This window comes from Lepus europaeus, chromosome 6 (assembly GCF_033115175.1).
Source record: "Lepus europaeus isolate LE1 chromosome 6, mLepTim1.pri, whole genome shotgun sequence".
NCBI lineage: Eukaryota > Metazoa > Chordata > Mammalia > Lagomorpha > Leporidae > Lepus > Lepus europaeus.
Genome location: NC_084832.1, coordinates 87,309,990 through 87,331,239, shown reverse-complemented (window position 1 = coordinate 87,331,239; position 21,250 = coordinate 87,309,990). Strand labels below are relative to the sequence as shown.

Genomic DNA, 21,250 nt, shown 5'->3' with positions numbered 1-21,250 from the left:
TTGGGGTGCTTAAATTACAAAGTAAATTCGAAAGCTTCTTTGCCCTCTGGGAGGTGACACAAGGGGGAACTGAGGGGGTGAACATAGGTTAGGGGGAAGCTAGCCAGGGGCCTGAGCACTTGGGCCATCCTCCACTGCTTTTCCCAGGCCATTAGCAGGGAACTGGATTGGAAGTGGAACAGCTAGGACACGAACTGGGGCCCACATGGGATAACAGTACCACAGGTGGAGACTTTACCTGCTGCGCCACAGTGCTGGCCTCTGTGCTGCCTTTATGTAGAGTGGGGACTTACACTCTTTTGTTCAAACCCCTTTACAAGAAGCGTTATTCCCAGAGGACCCCTCAATTGAGGCATTGCAGCCCTACTGAGTGGGAGCAAACTTGCTCACATTCATACAGAAGGATGGATCCTTTTGGTGATTGCACTTGATTCTATGGTCAAGACCTGCACTTTCTCTTAGACTCTGTAATACTGTTGCTTTTCCCCGGGAAAGTACTGTTGTACACACAGCAAACTACAACAAAGTACACCTGGGACCTAGAAAGCTCTGGAACATTCCTCATAGTACAGCATCTTCTCTTTCTCTTCCACTTTTGGTTTGTTTCCATTTAAAAATTTTTATTTTAAAGAAAATTCAAAGAGGAAAAAATGCTTCCTATGTTTATACCTCCCCGCATCAAATTGCTTTCTCCTTTCTCTGTTCATGCCCAGGCTGTTAGGAACACTTCACACCTGTTGTGACTTCAAGGGAACTCATTTAATTGATTTTTTTTTTTAAAAAGATTTATGTATTTTTTTGAAAGGGAGAGTTACAAAGAGAAAGAGAGGTCTTCCATCTGCTGGCTCACTCCCCAAATGGCTGCTATGGCCAGGGCTGGGCCAATCTGAAGCTAGGAATCAGGAGCTTCTTCTGGGTTTCCCACACAGGTGCAGGGGCCCAAGCACCTGGGCCATCTTCTGCTGCTTTCTCATGCACATTAGCAGAGAGCTGGATAGGAAGTGGAGCAGCTGGGACTCGAACCAGTGCCCCTATGGGATGCCAGTGCTGTAGGTGTTGACTTTACCTGCTATGCCATGGTGCCGGCCCCTTAATTGATTTTTTAATCTCATTTTTCCTCTGTTGGGAGTTGTTTTAAGTAGTTTCAGGTTTCTTGATACCTCAGAGAATCCCTTTGTATTCAGTGCCTCCATCTGGGGGCTCCTCACAGACTCGGTGCTGGGAGTGGCCACCCACTGCCTGCAAGGTACGGGGCTGCTTCCCACTGGCCTGAGAGGCAGGGGCCACCTGGAGTCTTTCGTTGTCTGTCCCGACTGGAGGCTCTGGGCAGGACGGGCGTGTTCGGGTCTGAGTCAAGGTCCTGTTGCATCAGGTGAATGCCGTGTGCCGCCAACTCTCCTAGGGTTAGCAAAGCCGCCCAGTTCATTCTGCAGGAATGTCTGTGTTCCGCTTCCGGGAAAGCCGGTAGGCATAGTCAGGGGGCCTGGGGCTCACAAACCCGGCCACAAGCCTGTGAGTAATGGTGGGGCAGCACCTAGCAGTCCTTGATTTTCTCCTCCTTAAGCTCTCCCGTCTGCCCCACCCTCCCCCTGGCAGGTGCCGTGGGTGGTGGTGGTTGGGTCAGGCCCTTTGTGCTCCTGCTTCGGATGCAGTTTCTTATTGCACAGAGAAGGTGCCAAGTGTTTACAGGCTGTGTGTGTGCACTGAGCGATTACACCGTACTCCGTAAATATGGACAGTTAAAATAATAATTGACAGCTGAGGATGACCACGTCCTCCTTTTGTCACTGTTGCACCCCACGCTGTCACATGGACCTGAGTGGAAGCCCTTCCTTTCTGCTCTTTCTCCACTCGGATCGAGGAGAGCAGAGAGGACTTAGAGACTAGAACTTCATCCACTTTCCTGGGTGGTTTCAGCTGGATGAGTATTTGTATGTGAAAACCTTGAAAACTCAGGACCATTTCCATATGGGGAAATGTAGAGCAAAGCCAAATGGAAGAAGAGCAAAAGCTAGGAGTCAGTAAAGAATTGGACAAGGAAAGCTGGCAGGAAGAAAAATGATTTCCAAAAAAATGACATTAGGACATGCAAAGGAAATACTCAGAGTGGATAAGAAAATGATGCTGGGAAGGCAGGTGGCTGCTTAACCCTGCCTAACCTGCTGTACCACAGGCTGAGCCCCCAAGTCTCAGATTTAACCTGAAGAAAGCAGAGGCAGGAAGTTTTCCAATGAATGCGATTCCTTTTACTCTGTCTGGGCTCTCCTAACCCAGCAAGTTTTCAGGGCATGGTGCAGAAACTGGGTTTTGAATTAATAGTGATCTTGGCATTCATTACTTTGCATGCTTTTTTTTTTTTTTTTTTTTTTTTTTTTTTTTTTTTTTTTTTTTTTTTAGGAAGCTTTGGCCACTTGGGGTTTTTCTTAATATGTGTGACTTGAGAATTTTACCACAAAGTGGAGAACATGCTGATGGCTACAAGTGTTAGCTAAACCACAAAAACACCAGACTGGAGTAGGGTTCCAGTCTCCACAGAGCCATGTCACACACCCTCTCTCTCCAAGGAATCACTTACCAGGCCTGTTGCCACAGAGTGCTAGTTCTTCCAGCACAATTGCTTATTGTAATTGTCATGCTAATGTGAGGTCACAGAGATGGAGGCTGTGGGTGGAATTGAGGCTCCACAGCAACATTAAGCAACTTACGCATCACCGTTTGCTGAGCATGAAAGCTGTTGGTCAGTGGCCACAGCAGCAGGGAGAAATACACGTCTGCCTGCAGCACCGAGAGCCCCTCTCCTGAGTGACCGTGGCCACTTTCTTTCTCTAGATTTAGCTTCCTGGCAGAAACTCAAGCCTTGAGAAACACACTGAGAAGGTCCAAACAGGCAGAAAGCAGAGTGCAGAAGCGTCCAAGCATGTCCCTTGGCTGGTGAAATGAAAGACGGCCTATCCCCAGGTGCGGTTAGCATAGGCGGAGCTCGGGAATCAGACTCTCATGGTGGTCACCTTCTAGGTATTTTTTGAAAAGCATTTATTGTCAGTCATTGCACTTTTTAAAATTTTTATTTTCATTTCAGTTGACAAGCAGAGAGAGAGAAAGAAAGAGCTTCCATCTACTTTTTTACTCCCCACATATGTGTAATAGCTGGGGCTAGGCCAGGGCAAAGCCAGGAGTGTGGAACTCCATCTGGGTCTCCCATGTGGGTGGCAGGGACCTGCTGCCTCCCCTGGTGCACTTTAGTAGGAGCTGGCTTCAGAAGTGGAGCTGGGACTCTTAAATGGGTCTTGGGTGCTGCAAGCGACTTCTTAATTGCTGCTCCAAATGCCTACCTCCGCTTTAGATGTCTTGAAATCTTTTTAAAAATCAGCTCTAAAAATACTTAAGCCCAATTTTAGAAGGAAAGGGCCAAGTCAAATAGCATTGCAAGTGTGGATGGCTTCCCTGTTTGCGTCCTGCACAGTGTGAATGCTAGGATGGAAACTTGGGGCTGTTGGGAATGTTGATCTGGAAACCCAGGATGAGGGAGAGTCTGCAGGGCCCCCGCCTGGCTGCCTTGTACAGCATTCCAGAGCCCAGGGGGTGTAGAGAGGAGCAGCCAAGGCCATCAGGCCGCCTGGAGAGAACTAGAGCAGCCCTCCCTGCCCTCAGAGGAGGCGTGGGGTTAAGGGGGATGGGTGGAACTCCTGTGCTTCCACGTGGGTTTCCTGATGGCTCTGAGCATTCCCTGGGGGGCCTCTGTAGATTAGTTCCTCTGTGATATGCCTCCCTCCCTTACAGCTTTGCTGTTAGAACAGGAAGGGGGTGATGCTTGTTGGCATTGGAGTGAATGGAATAAATTAATTTGCTGTCCTTAGCAGTCCAAATGAACAGGTCATAGGAGGATTTAGAATAGGAAACCCAAGGCGATGCCCTCACACCATGCAGAGTAGCGCTGAGTGCTTGGTGCTCACACCCAGGGCTGGGGAGCTGGGGGGCTGGGCGCCCTTGCACCCATGGTGAGTGAGCACGGTGCAGCCACCTTGCAGGGCAGCAGAAGAGGGAAGATGGCTTGCTGAGAGCCCCAGCACTTGTCTTCCCACAGCACCTGGAGAAGTTCACAGATCTCCCAGCGTGCAGGAGCCGCACACCAGAAAAAAACATCTGTTCTTGAACAGTCAGATGGAAACATAAACTTTTAATACCTCTGCCAGAACAGCCCAGCCACAGCCACACGCAGCAGAGGGGTGTCACAGAGAACATAGTGTCGAGACACTCATGTACCACGTGGCTCCTGGGACGAGAAGACAAGTGATGGGCAAGCAGCAGCTCCGGCTGCTGAGGACCGTGAACGTGAATGGCCCGTCCATGAAAGAGAGAGGAGGTGATGACATGTCGGGATGTTTACCTCCAGGAAGGAGGGAGGAGGCTGGGTGTGGTGGTTCCAGGGCTTCTCTGTAATTACTGTCAGGGGTGGGGGGGTGCTCGCAATTATGTCTCGCACACACACAAAACTAAATGGAGAGTGGTTCCTCAACGCCCAGCTGCCCAGACAGGCCACACTAGCCCCTCACCCGGGGCAGGGCTCTGCCTTCAACTTGTTCTTGGCTCCTCCCTCTGACACCCCCTTCCTCACAGGGTTCTCTCTGGATGGACTAGGAGGTGGCTCCTCAGCAGCTGAGGTGTTGTGGAGGGGTGGGGGTTGAGGGTTACGGACTCCTCTTCTCCCTCAATTTGGAGGGTGACCTCTTTGGCTGCCTTCGGTGTTGCAATTTGAAGTCCCATTGGTCCAGGACAGCCTCCTGGGGCTACCTGGAGGGCAGAGGGCATCTCTCTGGGCCACGGGCCATGGTGACACCTCAGAGCTCTCCCTTAGGGTTTTTCTCCACAGTAAGACACCAGGTGGCCTTTTCAGGGGAAGGTAAAAGACGTGCTGAGAGCACAGGGTGCGGAAGCCCCGTCTGGTGGGTGCTGATCTCAGCTGGTTACTTGGAGCCATGCAGTGGGGTCTGGGGACACCACCGCTGCTGTTGGGGGCGCTGGCTTTGATGCCCCAGCGAGGCCTGCCTCGGTCCCCACAGCACCATCCACAAAGCTGGGGCTCAGGAGAGGAGAGCTAGGGCAGCAGGTTGCACAGCAGGGCCAACGGTCTCACCAGCGACGGCTGCCCTCCTGTCTCCTCTCCTGAGGGTCAGAACCCCAAGCTGAAAATGCCCTCCGAATGGGCGAGCTTGACAGTGAGTTGCCACCTCTCACTGACGTCTCATTGCCAGAAACCTGCCTCTTTCCCAGAGCTGTGTGGGACAGCGGCTGTTTGAAGAACCAGCCAAGGAGCACAGATGGCTGCCTTGACAAGGAGTCTGTGCACAGAGCCACCTGCCCCTGCTCCGCAGTTTCCATCCACGGGCCCTGCCTTGGCTTATGTTGGCCCGTGGTCCCAGGCTACATTTCATCAAAGAATGTCATTTGTCACGTACTCATTAAAAGCCGTGCAAGGCCAGACTTGCCAGCCGGCCGGGAGAGCCTGGAGAGAGCCCTTGCTGGTAATTCCCACTCCTTCCTGCAGATCCTGGGCAAAGATCCAGGTGGCTCTTCTTGCCCACCACCCCCACTCCCCTTGCCACTGGTCCCCTCCTGCCTTCCAAGCTGCAGGTGGCCTATGGGTCGTTGGGTAGAGATGGGGAGGCAAGAGGTGGTGGGCACAGGAGGGTGGAAGGGAATTGGGTCCCAGGCAAGGGGTACTGGCAGGCGTGGGAAGTGTGAATCGGTGTTTGACCATTTCACAGAACTATCTCTTCTCAGGACCTGCTTAGATATGGATGTTTTGTCGTGCACAATTCGATCAAAATACTGTGCTAGTGTTCTGGAGAGCATGTTGGGACTCTGAAGACTCTAACTTCCTAAAGAAGCTAGGAAGTTAGGAAACCACTTTTGCAGAGTACTCATGTGTCTGCCCTGTTCTCTTTGTGTAGGAAGGAATCGTGTCCCCCAGCGACCTGGACCTCGTCATGTCGGATGGCCTGGGCATGCGATACGCGTTCATCGGACCCCTGGAGACCATGCACCTCAATGCCGAAGGTGGGCATCAGCACTAGGACGGGACATCCGCGCTGTGCGGTGTTTCTGCGGGTTTTGTTAGATTTTGCCTTTTCTTCTAGCATCTGTAGGAGACGATGGCCAGTCCTGGTAATTCAGACGTGGGCTGGGGTATGGAGCTCTCTGTGCTAAGAGTTACAGCAGTTCCCCCTTATTTGTGGGGGATCCATTCCAAGACCCCCAGTGGATCCCCGGAACCATGGATAGTACAGAATCCTAGGTGTGCTATGTCTTTTCCTACACGTGTGAAAGTACTTCGGAAAGTTCATGGGAGAATGAAATTAAAAGATAAGCTATTCTGGCACAATAAAACCTTGGACTGCCTGCATATTTCTTTCCTAATGCACATTTCCCCATGAAGTTTTTGAAGACCCCTCATAAGCATGGACTTCAAGATTTTTTTGTGCAAAAACAAATTTTTATTTTATTTTAAAAGGATTTATTTTTATTTACCTGAAAGAGTTACAGAGAGAGAGGGAGAGACAGAGAGAGAGAGGTCTTTCATCTGTTGGTTCAGTCTGCAAATGGCCACAATGGTCAGGGATGAGCCAGGCCAGAGCCAGAAGCCAGGAGCTTCATCTGGGTCTCCCACGTGGCTGCAGGAGCCCAAGCACTTGGCCATCTGCCACTGCTTTTCCCAGGTCATTAACAGGGAGCTGAGTCACAAGTGGAGCAGCTGGGACACAAGTTGGTGCCCATATAGATGCCCACATCACAGCAGTAGCTTTTCCTACTATGCCGTAATGCTGGCCCCCAATCTTTATTGAAATACATTTTTCCAGGGCTGGTGCCGTGACGCAGTGGGTTAATCCTCTGCCTGTGGTGCCAGTATCCTATGTGGGCACCGGTTCTGGTCCCGGCTGCTCCTCTTCCAGTACAACTCTCTGCTATGGCCTGGGAGAGCAGTGGGGGTTGGCCCAGGTCTTTGGGCCCCTGCACCTACATGGGTGACCGGGAGGAGGCTCCTGGCTCCTGGCTTCAGATCAGTGCAGCTCCGGCCATTATAGCCATTTGGGGAGTGAACCAACAGAGGGAAGACCTTTCTCTCTCTCTCTCCCTCTCACTGTCTGTAGCTCTACCTCTCAAATAGATAAAATCTTTAAAAAAATATACATTTTTCCACAGACATCTTGCAGTATTCTCATCAATATTTATGGTAAAGTTTAATTTATAAATTAGGTGCCGTAAGAAATTTAAAACAACAATGATGAAATAATTATAGCAGCATACTGTAATAAAAATTAGTTATACCTATAATTTGCCATTTGAATCTTGGAGCAGGATGGACTGCAAGTAACTGAACCACGGAATGCAGAACCATGGATAAGGTGGGACTGCCATCAATGCACATGGAATCCATGAACTGCAAGCTCTGTGGCACAGGGAGAGGCAGTGACAGTTTGAGACCTTGCTGTGTGGCATCCAGCCTATAGGAAGAGAAATGATGATGAAATTATTTGCAAAGGCAAACGGGAACGTAGAGCTGGGAGTGCAGACCTAACCCAGGAACCTGTGCCGGGTCCATCTCCTGCCTAAACAGGAGTAACTTCTGTGTGTGCTTTTCTGGACCCTCAGTTCCCCTCCCAGAGGCCAGGGAATGGTGAGCAGGCGCCTCACCTGCACGGGAGCTGCTGCAGGGCCTCATCGACACACCCTTGTCCTGGGAGCTGACTGCAAAAGTCAGAATGAGCTGTGATCTGGCAGCTGTCAAGGAAAGATAGCTCGACAAGGATGAGACGCTTCCAAGAATAGAACTCCACCAGCCAGATTGCAGATGATCCAAAAAGAGGCATCAGCCAGCAAAATCTATTTAATTTGATAATTAAATAAATTTAAGAAGCTACGTATAAGAGAGGTAGGGACAGAAAGAGAGAGAGGTCTTCCAGCTGCTGGTTCACTCCCCAAGTGGCCACAATGGCTGGAGCTGGGCTGATCTGAAGCCAAGAGCTAAGAGCTTCTTTTGGGTCTCCTATGTAGGTGCAGGAGCCCAAGGACTTGGGCCATCCTCAGTTGCTTTCCCAGGCACATCAGCAGGGAGCTGGATTGGAAGTGGAGCAGCCGGGACTCAAACCAGTGCCCATATGGGATGCCGGTGCTGCAGGCTGGGGCATTAACCCGCTGTGCCACAGTTCTGACCCCCGTAGTTTTGTTTTAAAAAGTTATTTATTTATTTGAAAGTCAGAGTTAAAGTAAGAGAGGCAGAGAGAGAGAGAGAGAGAGGCAGAGAGAGATGAGGGGGAGAAAGGGAGAGGAGGAGAGGTGGAGAGGGGGAGAGGGGGAAAGAGAGAGAGTAGGGGAGAGAGGTCTTCCATCTGCCAGTTCACTCCCCAAATGACTGCAATGGCCAGAGCTGGGCTGATGTGAAGCCAGGAGCTTCTTTTAGGTCTCCCAGGCGGGTACAGAGGCCCAAGGACATGGGCCATTTTCCACTGCTTTTCCAGGCCATAGCAGATAGCTGGATCGAAAGTGGAGCAGCTGGGGCTTGAACCGGCTCCATAAGGGATTCTAGCACTGTACGCGGTGGCTTTACCCAGTACAACACAGTGCCAGCCCCACCCTATAGTTTTTTATAATATGTGTTTGCCATGAGCTTTTTTTTTTAAAAAAAAATTATTTACTTGAAAGTCAGATTTATGGAGAGAGAGGGAAAAACAGTGAGAGATCTTTCATCTGCTGGCTCACTCCCTAGATGGCCACAATGGCTGGTGCTGTGCCAGACCAAAGCCAGGATCCGGGAGCTTCTTCCAGGTCTCCCACAAGGGTAACAGGTGTCCAAGCACTTGGGCCATCTTCTGCTTTTCCCAAGCACATTAGCCAGGAGCAGGATTGGAAGTGGAGCAGCCGGGACATGAACCATTGCTCACATGGAATGTGGGCATTGAAGGCGGCGGTTTTGCCTGCCATGTCACAGCCCCAGCCCCTGCCATGATCTAGAAAGAGAAAGGGAGTATTGTCTGCAGTGCCACAGTCTACATTTCACAAAGGATATTGAGAAGTGACTATGGTTGTGTGTGTGTGTGTGTGTGTGAGAGAGAGAGAGTGATTCATGTCTTTTGTCGGGGCAGAACCAGACTGAAAGACTAGAAATGGCAGGCAGACAGGTTCGGGCTCAACACATGACATGAGGAACTTTGTAGTAATCAGAGCTGATGTCCAGTGAGTGGGTGGGCAGAGGCAGGGTGGCTGACTGCCTGCCTGCCTGCCTGATGTGGGCGTCGGAGTAGGTGGCCTCTCGGAGTCTGTTTGGCTTCAGTTCTTGAATTCCACGATGCTCTGGTGACGCCGCAGTCCGTTTTCACCTCACTGATGAATGAAGTGACCTTTCCAAGGCATCATTCAAGGCGGTTTTGCTGGACATGGTCACAGCCAGCAGATGCACTGGGGTTTCGTGAGTGGCTTGGCTCTGTGTGCCATGCACGTTCAGTCTGCTAACTGACTTGCACTGTGCTAAGAGGAACTGCGGGCAGGAGGGGCCCTCTGCTAGCACCAGGATGTTAGTTTTGTGGGAGGAGACCCCGTGAACACAGGAAGGACACGTAAAGGAGGATTTACTCAGACCAGTGAAGAGTTCTGAAGTGTCATTAAAATACAGCCTCAGAGGCATGCATTTAGCCAGTGGTTACGCTGCTGGTTAAGACACCCATTCCCCATGTTGGAGGACCTGGGTTCGATGCCTGGCTCCAACTGCTGACTCCAGCTCCATGCCGATGTGTGCACCCTGGGAAGCAGTTGTGATGGGTTCCTGCCATGCACATGGGAGGTTGGATTCCTGGCTCCCAGCTCTGGCCCTGGCCGTTGCAAGCATTTGGAGAATGAACCAGCACACAGAAGCTCTTGTCTGTCTCTTTCTCTGGGCCTCTCAAATTTAAAAACTAGCCAACATTTTTTTATTTTATCTTTTCTTACCCAGAACCTCAAAAGTGGTGACCTTATTTAAGTATCTAAATTGTGCAGAGACAACACTGCCTGATCATCACCATGTCTCGCTGCTTTTTCTTTCCTGAGAAAAATACGATAATTGAGCTATCGTGAGAAGGTGATAGGGCGAAAACTGAGAATGGCTTTGACTCTCAAACACACAAGAACAGAAGCCAACGAAACCAGAAACTCAGGGACCAAATAAGGTGGCAGACAGGAAGGAGGCCCACAACAATTTTTCAAACAAAGCAGATGTGATAAGAAAACTTAATTGGCTTAATAGGATCATGGGGGACGGATGTAGCGTTCAACTTCAGAGCGTTCCGAAGAGCAGAGGGAGACAGCCGTAAGATCTGGCTGGGAGCCAGTGGAAGTATTGGTTATTCTACAGTGTTCCCTAGACTGTATCAAGATTGGAGCTGGGAGAATTTTTCTTGTTTTCTGGTATTATTTCCATAAAGCCAGCCTCTCTGGTTAAAGCCACCGTTTATCTAGAACTAGTGCAAATATTTTAGGATTTGTTCTTAATCCAGTAAAACAGAGCTGAGAAACAGAAGGCCAGCATGCTGACTTTGCCTTCTGCCTCCTTTTCAAAAACTACATGCATGAGGGGAAGCTCACAGGATGGTAGCATTCTGGCCCTTTAAGCCAATTGGCCAAGTCCACAGCCTGGCCCACCCCCCCCAGCTGTATGACCTTGGGCAAGTACGTAAGGTCTGTGCCTCCGTGGTTTCCCCATATGTAGAATGGGGGTAACAACATCCGCCCCCTTGTAGGGGTGGCTTGAGCACTGAGCCCAACGGAAGCCCCCTCGCTGGCTGGCTGCCGCAGACTTCACCCATCGTCGCGACACTGTATTTATTCAGACTTTCGTCTTGTTTGTTTAATTTACTATTCTTCTGGGTTTTCCGGCTTCTGCTTTATGCCCTCCCCAAAGACTCCCAAGTGCAAGGGGGAGATGTGGGCAAACAGCACACTCTGGGACAGTTTTGCTGTAGAACTGTTATAGCATCTCTGGCCCTAGGAAAGGGAACGCCCCGCGGGCTGTCCCTGGGTGGGGCTGAAGCTACCTCCCATGCCGGCTCCATAGGCCGGGAAGAAGGCTCCGTGCCTGTGCACTGGGGTTGCTGTCTGGTCAAGATAACCCCAGCCTTCCCTGGGGGCTCCCAGCTGAGTGATCCCAAGGAGGAAGGCAGCAAGATAAGCTTAATTTATGTTGTTGTTTTCTTTTTCTGTATTAGCATCTTTTACAAAATTGGGCTCAGAGCCTTCTTTTCTTTTAAGATTTATTTATTATTTGAAAGCCACAGAGAGAGAGAGGTCTTCCATCTGCTGATTCATTCCCCAATGGCTGCAACAGCTGGAACTCCACCCATCCAAAGCCAGGAGCTTCCTCCAGGTCCCCTATGTGGGTGCAGGGGCCCAAGGACTTGGGCCATCTTCCACTGCTTTCCCAGGCCATAGCAGAGAGCTGGATCAGAAGAGGAGCAGCCAGGATTTGAACTGGTGCCCATATGGGATGCCAGCACTGTAGGTGGTGGCTTTACCGGCTACATCACAGCACTGGCCTGGACTCAGAGTCTTCTACAAAGCTAAGCTGTCTAAGAGATTTTGGAAGAACAGAGCTCGAGGGAACAGAGGGTATGGAGACCCAGAAGGAAGAACACAGAGGGAGGCTAACCGGGATGGGAATCTGGGGCAGGAATGGACTAGTGGGCTGCAAGGGAGATGTGTTCTGATTAAATTGGTATTTTAGAGTAAGAACCACTAAATCTCATTATACAGAGAAGCCAAAATTACTACTGAAAAGAGTAAAATCCCCCTTTTATCCCTAAGTGAAAGGGAAATGTTGCACATGGCAGTAACAGACGCACACTGAGAGATCCTTAGAAATGACGAAGCCTGGTGCAAGTGTGAGTCCACGTCACCGTGTGCCCCTTGTGTTGGGAGCACCCAGGGAGCCTTGGCAGGCGCTGGCTGTGGTGGCGACGCGAGGCCGCGCACATCCTGTTCTGAGCATGCGCTGTACATGTCTCCGCCTTGCCATGCGCGGGAGGCTCTGTGCCCAGAGAGCCCTGGAGGTGTGTCACAGCAGGGCTCTCAGATTGGGGAAGCCTGCGGTTTTGATTGGTTTCCTGACAAAGGTGGGGAAATGATGAATTGCACTGTGAAGAGTTTGACCATATTTTATCGTATTTTGAAGAAATCAATATCCCTTTAGAACTTTACAAATTCTGGGGCTGGTTTGTGGCACAGCAAGTTAAGCTGCCACCTGCTTTGTCAGCATCACATATTGGGAGCATGGGTTTGAGCCCTGGCTGCTCCGCTTCCAATCTAGCTCTGCTAATGTGTCTGGGAACACAGTGAAGATGGCCCAAGCGCTGGGGCCCCTGCCATCCATGTGCGAGACCAGGATGGATTTCCTCCCTCCTGGCTTCAGCCTGGCCCAGCCCAGACCACTACAGCCATTTGCAAAGTGAACCAGCAGATGGAAGATATCTCTCTCTCTCTCTCTCTCTGTCTCTCTCTCTCTGTCTCTCTTCACTCTGCCTTTCAAATAAATAAATCATCATCAAAAAAAAAAAAAAAACTTTACAAATTCTACAGAAGACAGTAGGAGAAGAAAGTTCTAGAAAACCCCTGGGAGATGCATGCCTGCACAGGGACTGTAAAGCATGCACACTTGTCCAGAGGATGTGAAGGTCCAGAGGTGAACTGTGGTGCCAGGGTTGAGTCCTGTGGCATTGCTGCCCCCATGGGAGAGGGAGATGGAGTTGGCGGCTGAGGTGATCCTAGGGCAGCTCCATGTTCACTGCAGGGGTCAGTGTGCAGCCACGTGACTCTCCCTGGCTTCCCCAGGGTCAGCGTCTTTCCAGCTTATTTCCAACTTACCCTGTGTCTCTGCCCCTCCAGCAGGATAAACTCTGTCTCGATGTTATCACCTTTAGTTTGAGTAAATATGAGGGTACTTCAAAAAACTCAAAGGGCTACAAGTTTATTTTGTTGCAAGACATTTTTTGGAATCCATGCAGTTTTTGCATAGTACACATTACCTGTGAATTTCAGGGGTGGTTTTGTTGGCATCACAATAAACTTATCCTTTAATTCCGCTCCTTTCCACCAACGTGTTGAGGTGCCCTGAGAAGACAGAGGTGAGGTAAGCACTTCTTTGTTGGAAGGAGGGAAGTGCACAGGTTGCTTTCCATTCTCTAGCAGTGCCAAGCCATCTGGGATGACCGAACAGCGCTGGCACATTTAAGGAACCTTCTAGAATTCTGAGTTGTCAAGTTCACATGTGACACAACATGAAACCCCTTCTTTTAAAACTTTTGTCTGCTGCTTAATTGCAGGTGCTAACATCAGAAAAGTTGGTGCACTTGAACTTTTTATCCTTCCAGAAACTTGCCCTTTTTTGGAGAGAAGGAAAGTGGGGCAGAGCTAAAGCCTGGTGCATGCAGGGTTCCGTGTCCATGTAGGTCAAGGAAAACTAAGCCCGGATGGAGTAATTTATTGTGCTTTTTTTTTTTTTTTTTTTTTAATGAGCAGCACTGATCATTTTTATTTTAAACTGACCACACACAGTTTTTGTGGGGTAGAGGGAAGAGCCAAGCTCTGGGGTTTTTAGCAGAGTCTGCAGTTTTACTTTTCCCTTTGTTATCTTTTTAACCCAAATGACCCACTGCTGAGCTATTCTGCTGGTTTCCAGAAATGCTGGAAATGGGCCAGAGCCAGGGTCTGCAGAGCCGGGCGGGCGGGCCGGGGCAGGCGCGGGGCTGGGCGTGTGTGCGTTCCTCTGTGCTTTGTGTCTCCTGCTCTTTGCTTCAACCCCACATGGCCCCAGGCTGCGTGTAGGGGGTTGTGTGTCTGCTTTGCTCTCCCTAAAGGCTGAGTCTCCTTTTCATGTGTTGCTCTACCATGGGCTTCCTTGGGGATGCCTGCATCAGGGCGCAGGGTGTGTCTGGATTCCAGCCCACCTGTCCAGAGCTTTAGCAACCTCTGTTTAGGGACCTGCCACCCTGTAAACACCCGGGGAAAGCAGCACCTGGAATTCCTAGAAGAGTAACATGAGTGACGGGTACTTTGGTTCTTAGAAAAACATCCAAGCCAGTTGTTGAAGGAGATGCTGTTGGCGAAGTTAGGATTTCCTGTGTGTTGAGCTGCAGGAGGGTCCTCCTTTGCCTCCCCCCTCTGTCCCCCGCCCACCCCCTCCAGGTCCTTTATCAGCAGCAGAAAGAGAATGTCACAAATCTGAGCTCCAGGGTAGAAGCCTCTGGGCCAGCACACTTAGTTTGAAAGTTCTCAGTGTCCTTGCTGATGTTGTGGTTTCTTGTTTTTGTACATTTCAGGTATGCTAAGCTACTGCGACAGATACAGTGAAGGCATGAAACGGGTCCTGAAGTCTTTCGGGTCCATTCCTGAGTTTTCCGGCGCCACGGTGGAGAAGGTTAACCAGGTGTGCACACTCCCTCCCTCATCCCTGCCGCGGGGGCGTTAGGCGTCCCTGGGACCCTGGCGCCCGGTCTCTATGGTTCTTTTTCCCTCACTTTGTCCACGGTTGGGTCTTCATCACCAGGAGACCTTCAAACAATGTGACCTAGACGCGTGTCTAGGAACGGAAGTCTCTAAAGATTGGGAAAGCTTGTGTTCATTGAAGGGCTCCCCTCCTTGACGGCTCTGGTCTTTGGAAGCGGGTGGTGGGCAGTTGGCATAGACAGGAACACGACTCACAGCCCTGATTGATTCCTCTGTGTGCTTCTCTTTTGCTCCTGAATCTGCTCCAGGCCATGTGCAAGAAGGTGCCCGCAGACCCGGAGCACTTGGCTGCCAGGAGGGAGTGGAGGGACGAGTGCCTCAAGAGACTGGCCAAGCTGAAAAGGCAGATGCAGCCCCAGTGAATGTCTCGGGGTGCTCTCACCCTCCTGCCAGTGGAAGCCCTGCCTGGGAAAATGACCAGCACTTAGTCTGATGTCTCCACAACCGTGGAAGCCCGAGGGTGCCTGCATGGCTCACACTGGAGGGTGGTGGAGGGTGTCTTGCAGTCACCTTGGGCTGGGTATCACAGTAGCACTTGGGTTTTGAGTCTGGATTTTCTGCCACATGGGCGAATGGTTTGAAGATTTTCTTTCTGGTGTGATTACATATGACTGCATCTCACAGCCCATGGTACGGCATAGAGTTTCATTTCATTTTACTCTGCAGCAGGATATTTTTGCAGTTATTCTATCTCTTTCTGAGTGCTCTGTGGCCCCACCACATTTATTAGTCATCCACCTTCATTTCACTAATGCTTATTCTGAATAAAAGTTTTTCATGCTTTAAAGATGTCTCTTCTGATTTTTTTTTTAAGGGTTTATTTTCTCTATTGAAAAGGCAGGGGCTGGCACTGTGATGTAGTGTGTAAAGCTGTTCCACTTCCGGTCCAGCTCTCTGCTATGGCCTGGGAAGGCAGTAGAATATGGCCCAAATCCTTGGGCCCCTGCACCCACGTGGGAGACCTGGAAGAAGCTCCTGGCTCCTGGCTTTGGTCTGGCCCGGCTCCAGTGTTGCGACCAACTGGGGAGTGAACCAGTGGATGGAAGACCTCTCTCTCTCTGCCTCTTCTCTATCTGTGTAACTCTGACTTTCAAGTAAATAAATAAATCTCTAAAAAATAAAAAAGAAAAGGTAGAGTGACAGAGAAAAAGGAGAGACAAGGAGAGAAAGATCTTTCATCCTTTGGTTCACTCACCAGATGGCTACAATGACCAGGGCTGGACCAGGCTGAAGCCAGGAGCTTCCACCAGGCCTTCCACATGGGTACTGGGGCTCAAGCACTTGGGCCATCTCCTGCTCTTCCCAAGGCACATTAGCAGGGAGCTGGATTGGAAGCAGAGGATGCCGGCATCATAGGTAGCGACTCAGCCTGATACACAGTGACGGCCCCTTCTTCTGGTCTGAGAAAGAAAGCATCCATCCTGAGGCTCCGCCCACTTTAGAGTGACCTTGATGAATGCACTGTAAGCACATACTTTGTTCAGGATCCATTTTCCACCATTCAGTGAAAACCCACCCAGTTGGCCCAGGTTTCGTGGTGCCCAGCTCTGGGCCACTCCATGTCCATAGCAAAGTGAAGCCTCCAAAGTTCTGCAGTAGAGACCTTGCTTAACTTTAACCTGCTGCTGCTGTTTGTGTAGGGCTGAGTGCCTCCCAGGGGTGCATGCGCTGGGAGCTGGAGCCCCAGTGTGGCACTTTGGGAGGTGGTGGGGCCTTTAAGAGATGGGGACTAGTGAGGCCCTTAGTTTACTGGGAGCACTGCCTAGGGACTGATGCTCTCGTCGAGTGAGTGAGTTCTCCCGAGAGTGCGGCTGTAAGGAGAAGCCACCCCCATACACGTGGTCTCGTCCACACTCAGCTGTTCCCTTTATTCTCCGTGTTGGGATGCAGCCAAGGATGAGGCCACCTGGTCTTGGACTTTGAATTCCCAAGTTGTGTGCTCAGTCAATGATTTCCTTTCCTTTTTAAGATTTATTTGAACAGCAAAGTTAGAGGGAGGGATGGAGAAACATCTTTTTTTAAAAGATTTATTTATTTATTCAAAAGAATTATACACAGAGGAGAAGCAGAGAGAGAGATCTTCCATCCAATGGCTTACTTCCCAATTGGCCACAATGGCCAGAGCTGCGCCCATCTGAAGCCAGGAGCCAGGAGCCAGGAGCCAGGAGCTTCCTCCGGGTCTCCCATGTGGGTGCAGGGGCCCAAGGACTTGGGCCATCTTCTACTGCTATCCCAGGTCATAGCGCAGAGCTCGATCGGGAGAGGAGCAGCCAGGACTAGAATCGGCGTCCATATGGGATGCCGGTGCTTCAGGCCAGGGCGTTAACCCACTGTGCCACAGCACCGGCCCCGAGAAACAACTTCTACTCACTAGTTCATTCATCCAGGTCTCCCACATGGGGAGTAGGGGCCCAAGTCCTTGGGCCATCTTCCACTGCCTTCCCAGGTACATTAGCAGGGAGCTGGATTGGAAGTGGAGCAGCCAGGACTGGAACCGGCACCCATATGAGGTGCCAGCACTGCAGGCGGTGGCTTAACCCACTGTGCCACAACACCAGCCTCTATCCTCTTCAGCATGAGGTCTTTTCCTAGCACGAGTCTCCAGAGCACTCTGGAAATACCAGTCCATGCTCTCTACACCACCCACAGGGCCACCACATCACAGTGTGTGTGACCACTGGATACCTCCGCAGGGCTCCCCGACAGCTCCTGGCCCCCAGGATGTGCCAGCCGTGCAGTTTTAGGGAGACAGCTTCCCTGATTCACTCAATAGGGAGGTGCTTTTCTTGACGCCAAGGCTCCTGGGGGTGTTGGAAGCGCCTTTCTGCTTAGGAAGAGGTCGTCTCGGCCAATGCATGCATAGGACCCAATCATCACATCCGTGTAGTCTCAGCCCGCACCCAGCAGCTATGACGCGCCAACCGTGCTGCACGTGGTCCCAGCCCTTCCACAGGTTACCGTAAGGCAGGAACATGGTGAGAATGAGATAGGATCAGTGCAAGAGGGGAATCACGCACCAGGGGGAAGAGGAGTAGAGCCATGTGACTGCCTGCCTGCCAGGTAGACTGTGGGCTGGGCTTGGGCAACAGGGAGGAGGTGGGTGGCCCTTCCTGGCAGAGGGGAGGAGGGAAGGGCCAGGGAGCCCTGGGAAGGGAGGCGGCCCACTGTGGTAGGGGAAGGAGGCCTTCGCCTAGGGCCAGAACCTGCTGTCTCAGGTCAGATGGGGAACTTGGAACACTCATTGTGACCACAGAAAGAGCCCCACTGGAGGCAGAAGCCGTGTGGGCTGTGAAGTGGAAGGAAGTGGGAGAGCATCCTGGGCGGGAACCGGCAGTCACAGGGGATAACAGGGCCAGCCGGCTGCACAGGAACTGATGTCCTTATACCAGGAAAAGCCACCGTGAGCAGGGCAGGGAATTTACATGTCCCAGACAGGGAGACTTCGAATGTGGCAAGACACAGGGGACATGTCCAGTGAAGGAGGAGATCCTCCCTCCTCCTGGCCATCCCAGAAGCCCCTGCAGGCTCCTTGCTGGCCCACAACTGAGCCCCTCTGATTTCCCTAGGGCCTCCCCCTGGCGTCCTGCTCCCTGCCGTATACCCTGCTCAGTCACTGCTCTACTCCCACTGCCTGCTCCCATCGTTCTCCTGGGAGCCCTCAGAGGTGGGGTCACCGGCATGAGGATGACCATGCCATGCTGTGAGCGTGGGATGCGGCTGGGCCACGTGTGGCCTGTTGGGCTTCTGGCATCCATGAGCCATGGGCATGTGGGAGGGAAGGGGCCACTGGGCCCAGGGCTGCAGCGGTGGGGCAGGAGTTGGTGCGGGGACAGGAGCTGGTGCAGTCTGGGAGCCTGTTCACTGGTGGGGCTGGGTTCTGGTTTCCCACTTTTGCTGTCAGGCATTTTTGTGCGGCCATCAGGCGTGTTCTGATAGAGGCGGCTGGCTCTGTCCTCAGGTTCTGCAGCCGAAGACACAACCAACCACAGCCCAAAAACATTTGGGGGAAAAAAAGTCCAGAAAGTTTCAAAAAGCAATGGGTGCAACCTTTTTCCTTGTTGTTATTGCCTAAATAATATAGTCTAACATCTATTTACATAGCAATTACATTCTCTTAGGTATTAGAAGTAGCCTGGTGATGATTTGAAGTACACAGAAGGAAGTGTGTGGGTTCTGTGCAAATACTGTGCCATTTTATGTAGGGACCCATGGATTTTGGTATCCACAGGGCAGGAATGTCCTGGAACCTGGCCCTTGGGATACCAAGGGACGACCACTTATGGCAGCAGAAGTGTTTTGCAGCTTTGCTTGTAGCAGTCACAGTACAAGGGGTCTTCAAAAAGTTCATGGAAATATGTATTATCAAATGGCTGCATAGAGTTCAAAAATTTCTTGCACCAACATAAATGTCTTTTAATCCTATTTTTTTCCATGAACTTTTGGAAGACTCCTCATATGCAATGGGGAAAAGCCAACGGAAGTGAGCAGCTGTGAGAGATTCTCACGGAAAGGCTGTGAAAAACACGAGACTTTTCAAACTTGAGAAGAGCAGAAAGGACAGCAATTGGTGCAGCAGTTGAGAGGCCCCTTGGGACTCCTGCATCTCAGATCAGAGTGCCGCATGCGAGTCCCAGCTCATCCACTTCCAATCCAGCTGCTTGCTAACGCACCCCCTGGGAAGCAGCACATAACAGTTCACCACCTATGTGGGGTCCTTGGGTTGGATTTGGGCTCCTGGCTTTGGCCTGGCCTAGTCCTGGCTGTTGTGGGCATTCAGGGAGTGAGCCAGCAGATGCAAGGTCTCCTCTTTGTCTCTCTGCTTTCTAAATACAAAGTGAAGATTTTAAAAAAAATCAAACAGCTTAGAGCACATGTGTGGTTCTGGGGCCAGCTTCAGGAAGACATCTCTGGAAATGGCTGGATAGAGCTAGGCACTGGTCTGACAGGGAGCTCAAGAGAGAGCTAATGGAGCACCCACACAAAGCCCAGGGAATCGCATTTCTGTAGAGACTGCCAGGCTTACGAAGGAGCAGCTCAGCTTGGGCAGGGGCCTTTTCGCTTTTCATTTGCCAGCCCTGGGGCTGCTCCTGGGAACGAGGTTACCCATTCACGTCCTCTCTCTGCTCCAGGACCCGCATTGTCCCCCAAACCTCCTTGGTCAGTGCTGCTGTCTTAGTTTTGTGTTACTTTTCATGACCTTGGCGGGGGCTAAGGGACCCAGGCTGGGGACGCTGTAGAATGTCTCCAGTCTAGGTCTATCTGCTGTTTGTCTCACGATTAGACTGGGATTCGGGTTGGAATTAAATGAAGTGCCCTTCTCATCACGTCGTATCGAGGTCCACGGTGTTCTCAGCCCGTGTAATATTCAGGTGGCGCTGCTGGGGGATGTTGGCCTTCCTGGCATGGGTTTGCCAGGTTTCTCCACAGTGAGTTACTGTTAGAGAGTAGGAATTTCGTTAGAAGGACCAGCTCAGTCAGATGTTGTCCTGACTGGTTTCTGAGTCACTTTCTCAGAACTGCAAAGCTATAAATCTCCAACCACGCTGTGTGATGCGCACACATTCCTTTCCCAGGGGACCCAGTCCAGAGCTCCTTCCCAAAGTTGCACCATGTATTCATGGGCACAAGGACCCACATGGCGGCCCTGTTCTGTATGCTTAGCTAAGGAGCTCCTGGTGGGGCCCGCATGATCCATCCTGGGTTCCGACTTGGTTTGGAGGTCTAGAGACTACTTTCATAGTACATGTACTAGTCCATTCCTCATCACTATAGTGAAATACCCAAGGCAGGCTATGTTATAACAAAAAGGGGAACAGGCATTTGGTGCAGTGGTTAAGAGACCACTTACTCCCGTGTCCCGTATCACAGCTCCCAGCTCCAACTTCCTGCCAATGCAGATCCTGGAAGGCAGCAGCGATGGCTCACGTAATTGAGTTCCTGTCAATCGCAGAGGATCTGATTGAGTTCCTGTCTCCAGGTTTTGACCCCAACCAGGGGTTGTTTCTGGCATTTGGGGAGTGCACCAGCAGATGGGAGCTTTCTCTTCATCTGTCTCTCCACCCCTCAAAGACATCAAGTTTCAAAAAGAAAAGAGGTTTATTTAGTTTTGGGGGCTGGACTTGCAGACAGCATGACATAGGCTTTGGCAAAGTCCCCTCTAACTGCATCACATGGGCATCTACCCTAATCTAGTGACTCTCCAAAGGCCTCACTTCTGACCCCTGCAGTTACCATAAGTTCCCACCCTCTTTATACAATGAACAAGAGACTGGTGATTAAGCCCCTGCATGCATTGGGAGAGGGAGGGGCACATTCAAGCCATAGGAGTATGTATATCATAGATGTAGACGTTTTCTCAGGCTGACTGAACTTGCAAGACTGATATAAATACTGGAATGCCCATTTTACGCCTTTTCCATCAATTCTTCTAGAAAACAGGCATTTTGCATCTACCTTGTGCCAGGCACTGTTCAACATGTTGAAGATACAGCAACGAAGGACACAAGTACCTGCACTCATGGAGCTTATACTGGACTCCTGCTGGGAAAACAAAGCATGAACGAATCAACAGGCAACGTATAGAATGTATAAGACGAGAAGTTATTGGGGCCGGCACTGTAGCACAGTGGGTTAATGCCCTGGCCTGAAGCACTGACATACTATATGGGCGTTCATGCTTGTTGCTTGCTTCCTATTCACTCCCTACTCTGTAATTAACTAGAAG

The 21,250-nt window shown here is 51.0% G+C and overlaps 1 protein-coding gene across 1 annotated transcript in view; it reads left to right on the top strand.

Moving 5' to 3' along the window:
* CRYL1 (crystallin lambda 1) overlaps positions 1 to 15,313 on the top strand; it is a 117,243-nt gene extending 101,930 nt beyond the window's left edge. The window contains exons 6-8 of the mRNA XM_062195405.1: positions 5,952 to 6,057; positions 14,340 to 14,446; positions 14,775 to 15,313. Coding sequence (XP_062051389.1) covers positions 5,952 to 6,057; positions 14,340 to 14,446; positions 14,775 to 14,888 — 327 coding nt within the window. The 3' untranslated portion in view covers positions 14,889 to 15,313. The remainder of the gene's footprint in view (positions 1 to 5,951; positions 6,058 to 14,339; positions 14,447 to 14,774) is intronic.
* Positions 15,314 to 21,250: the final 5,937 nt, after the last annotated feature.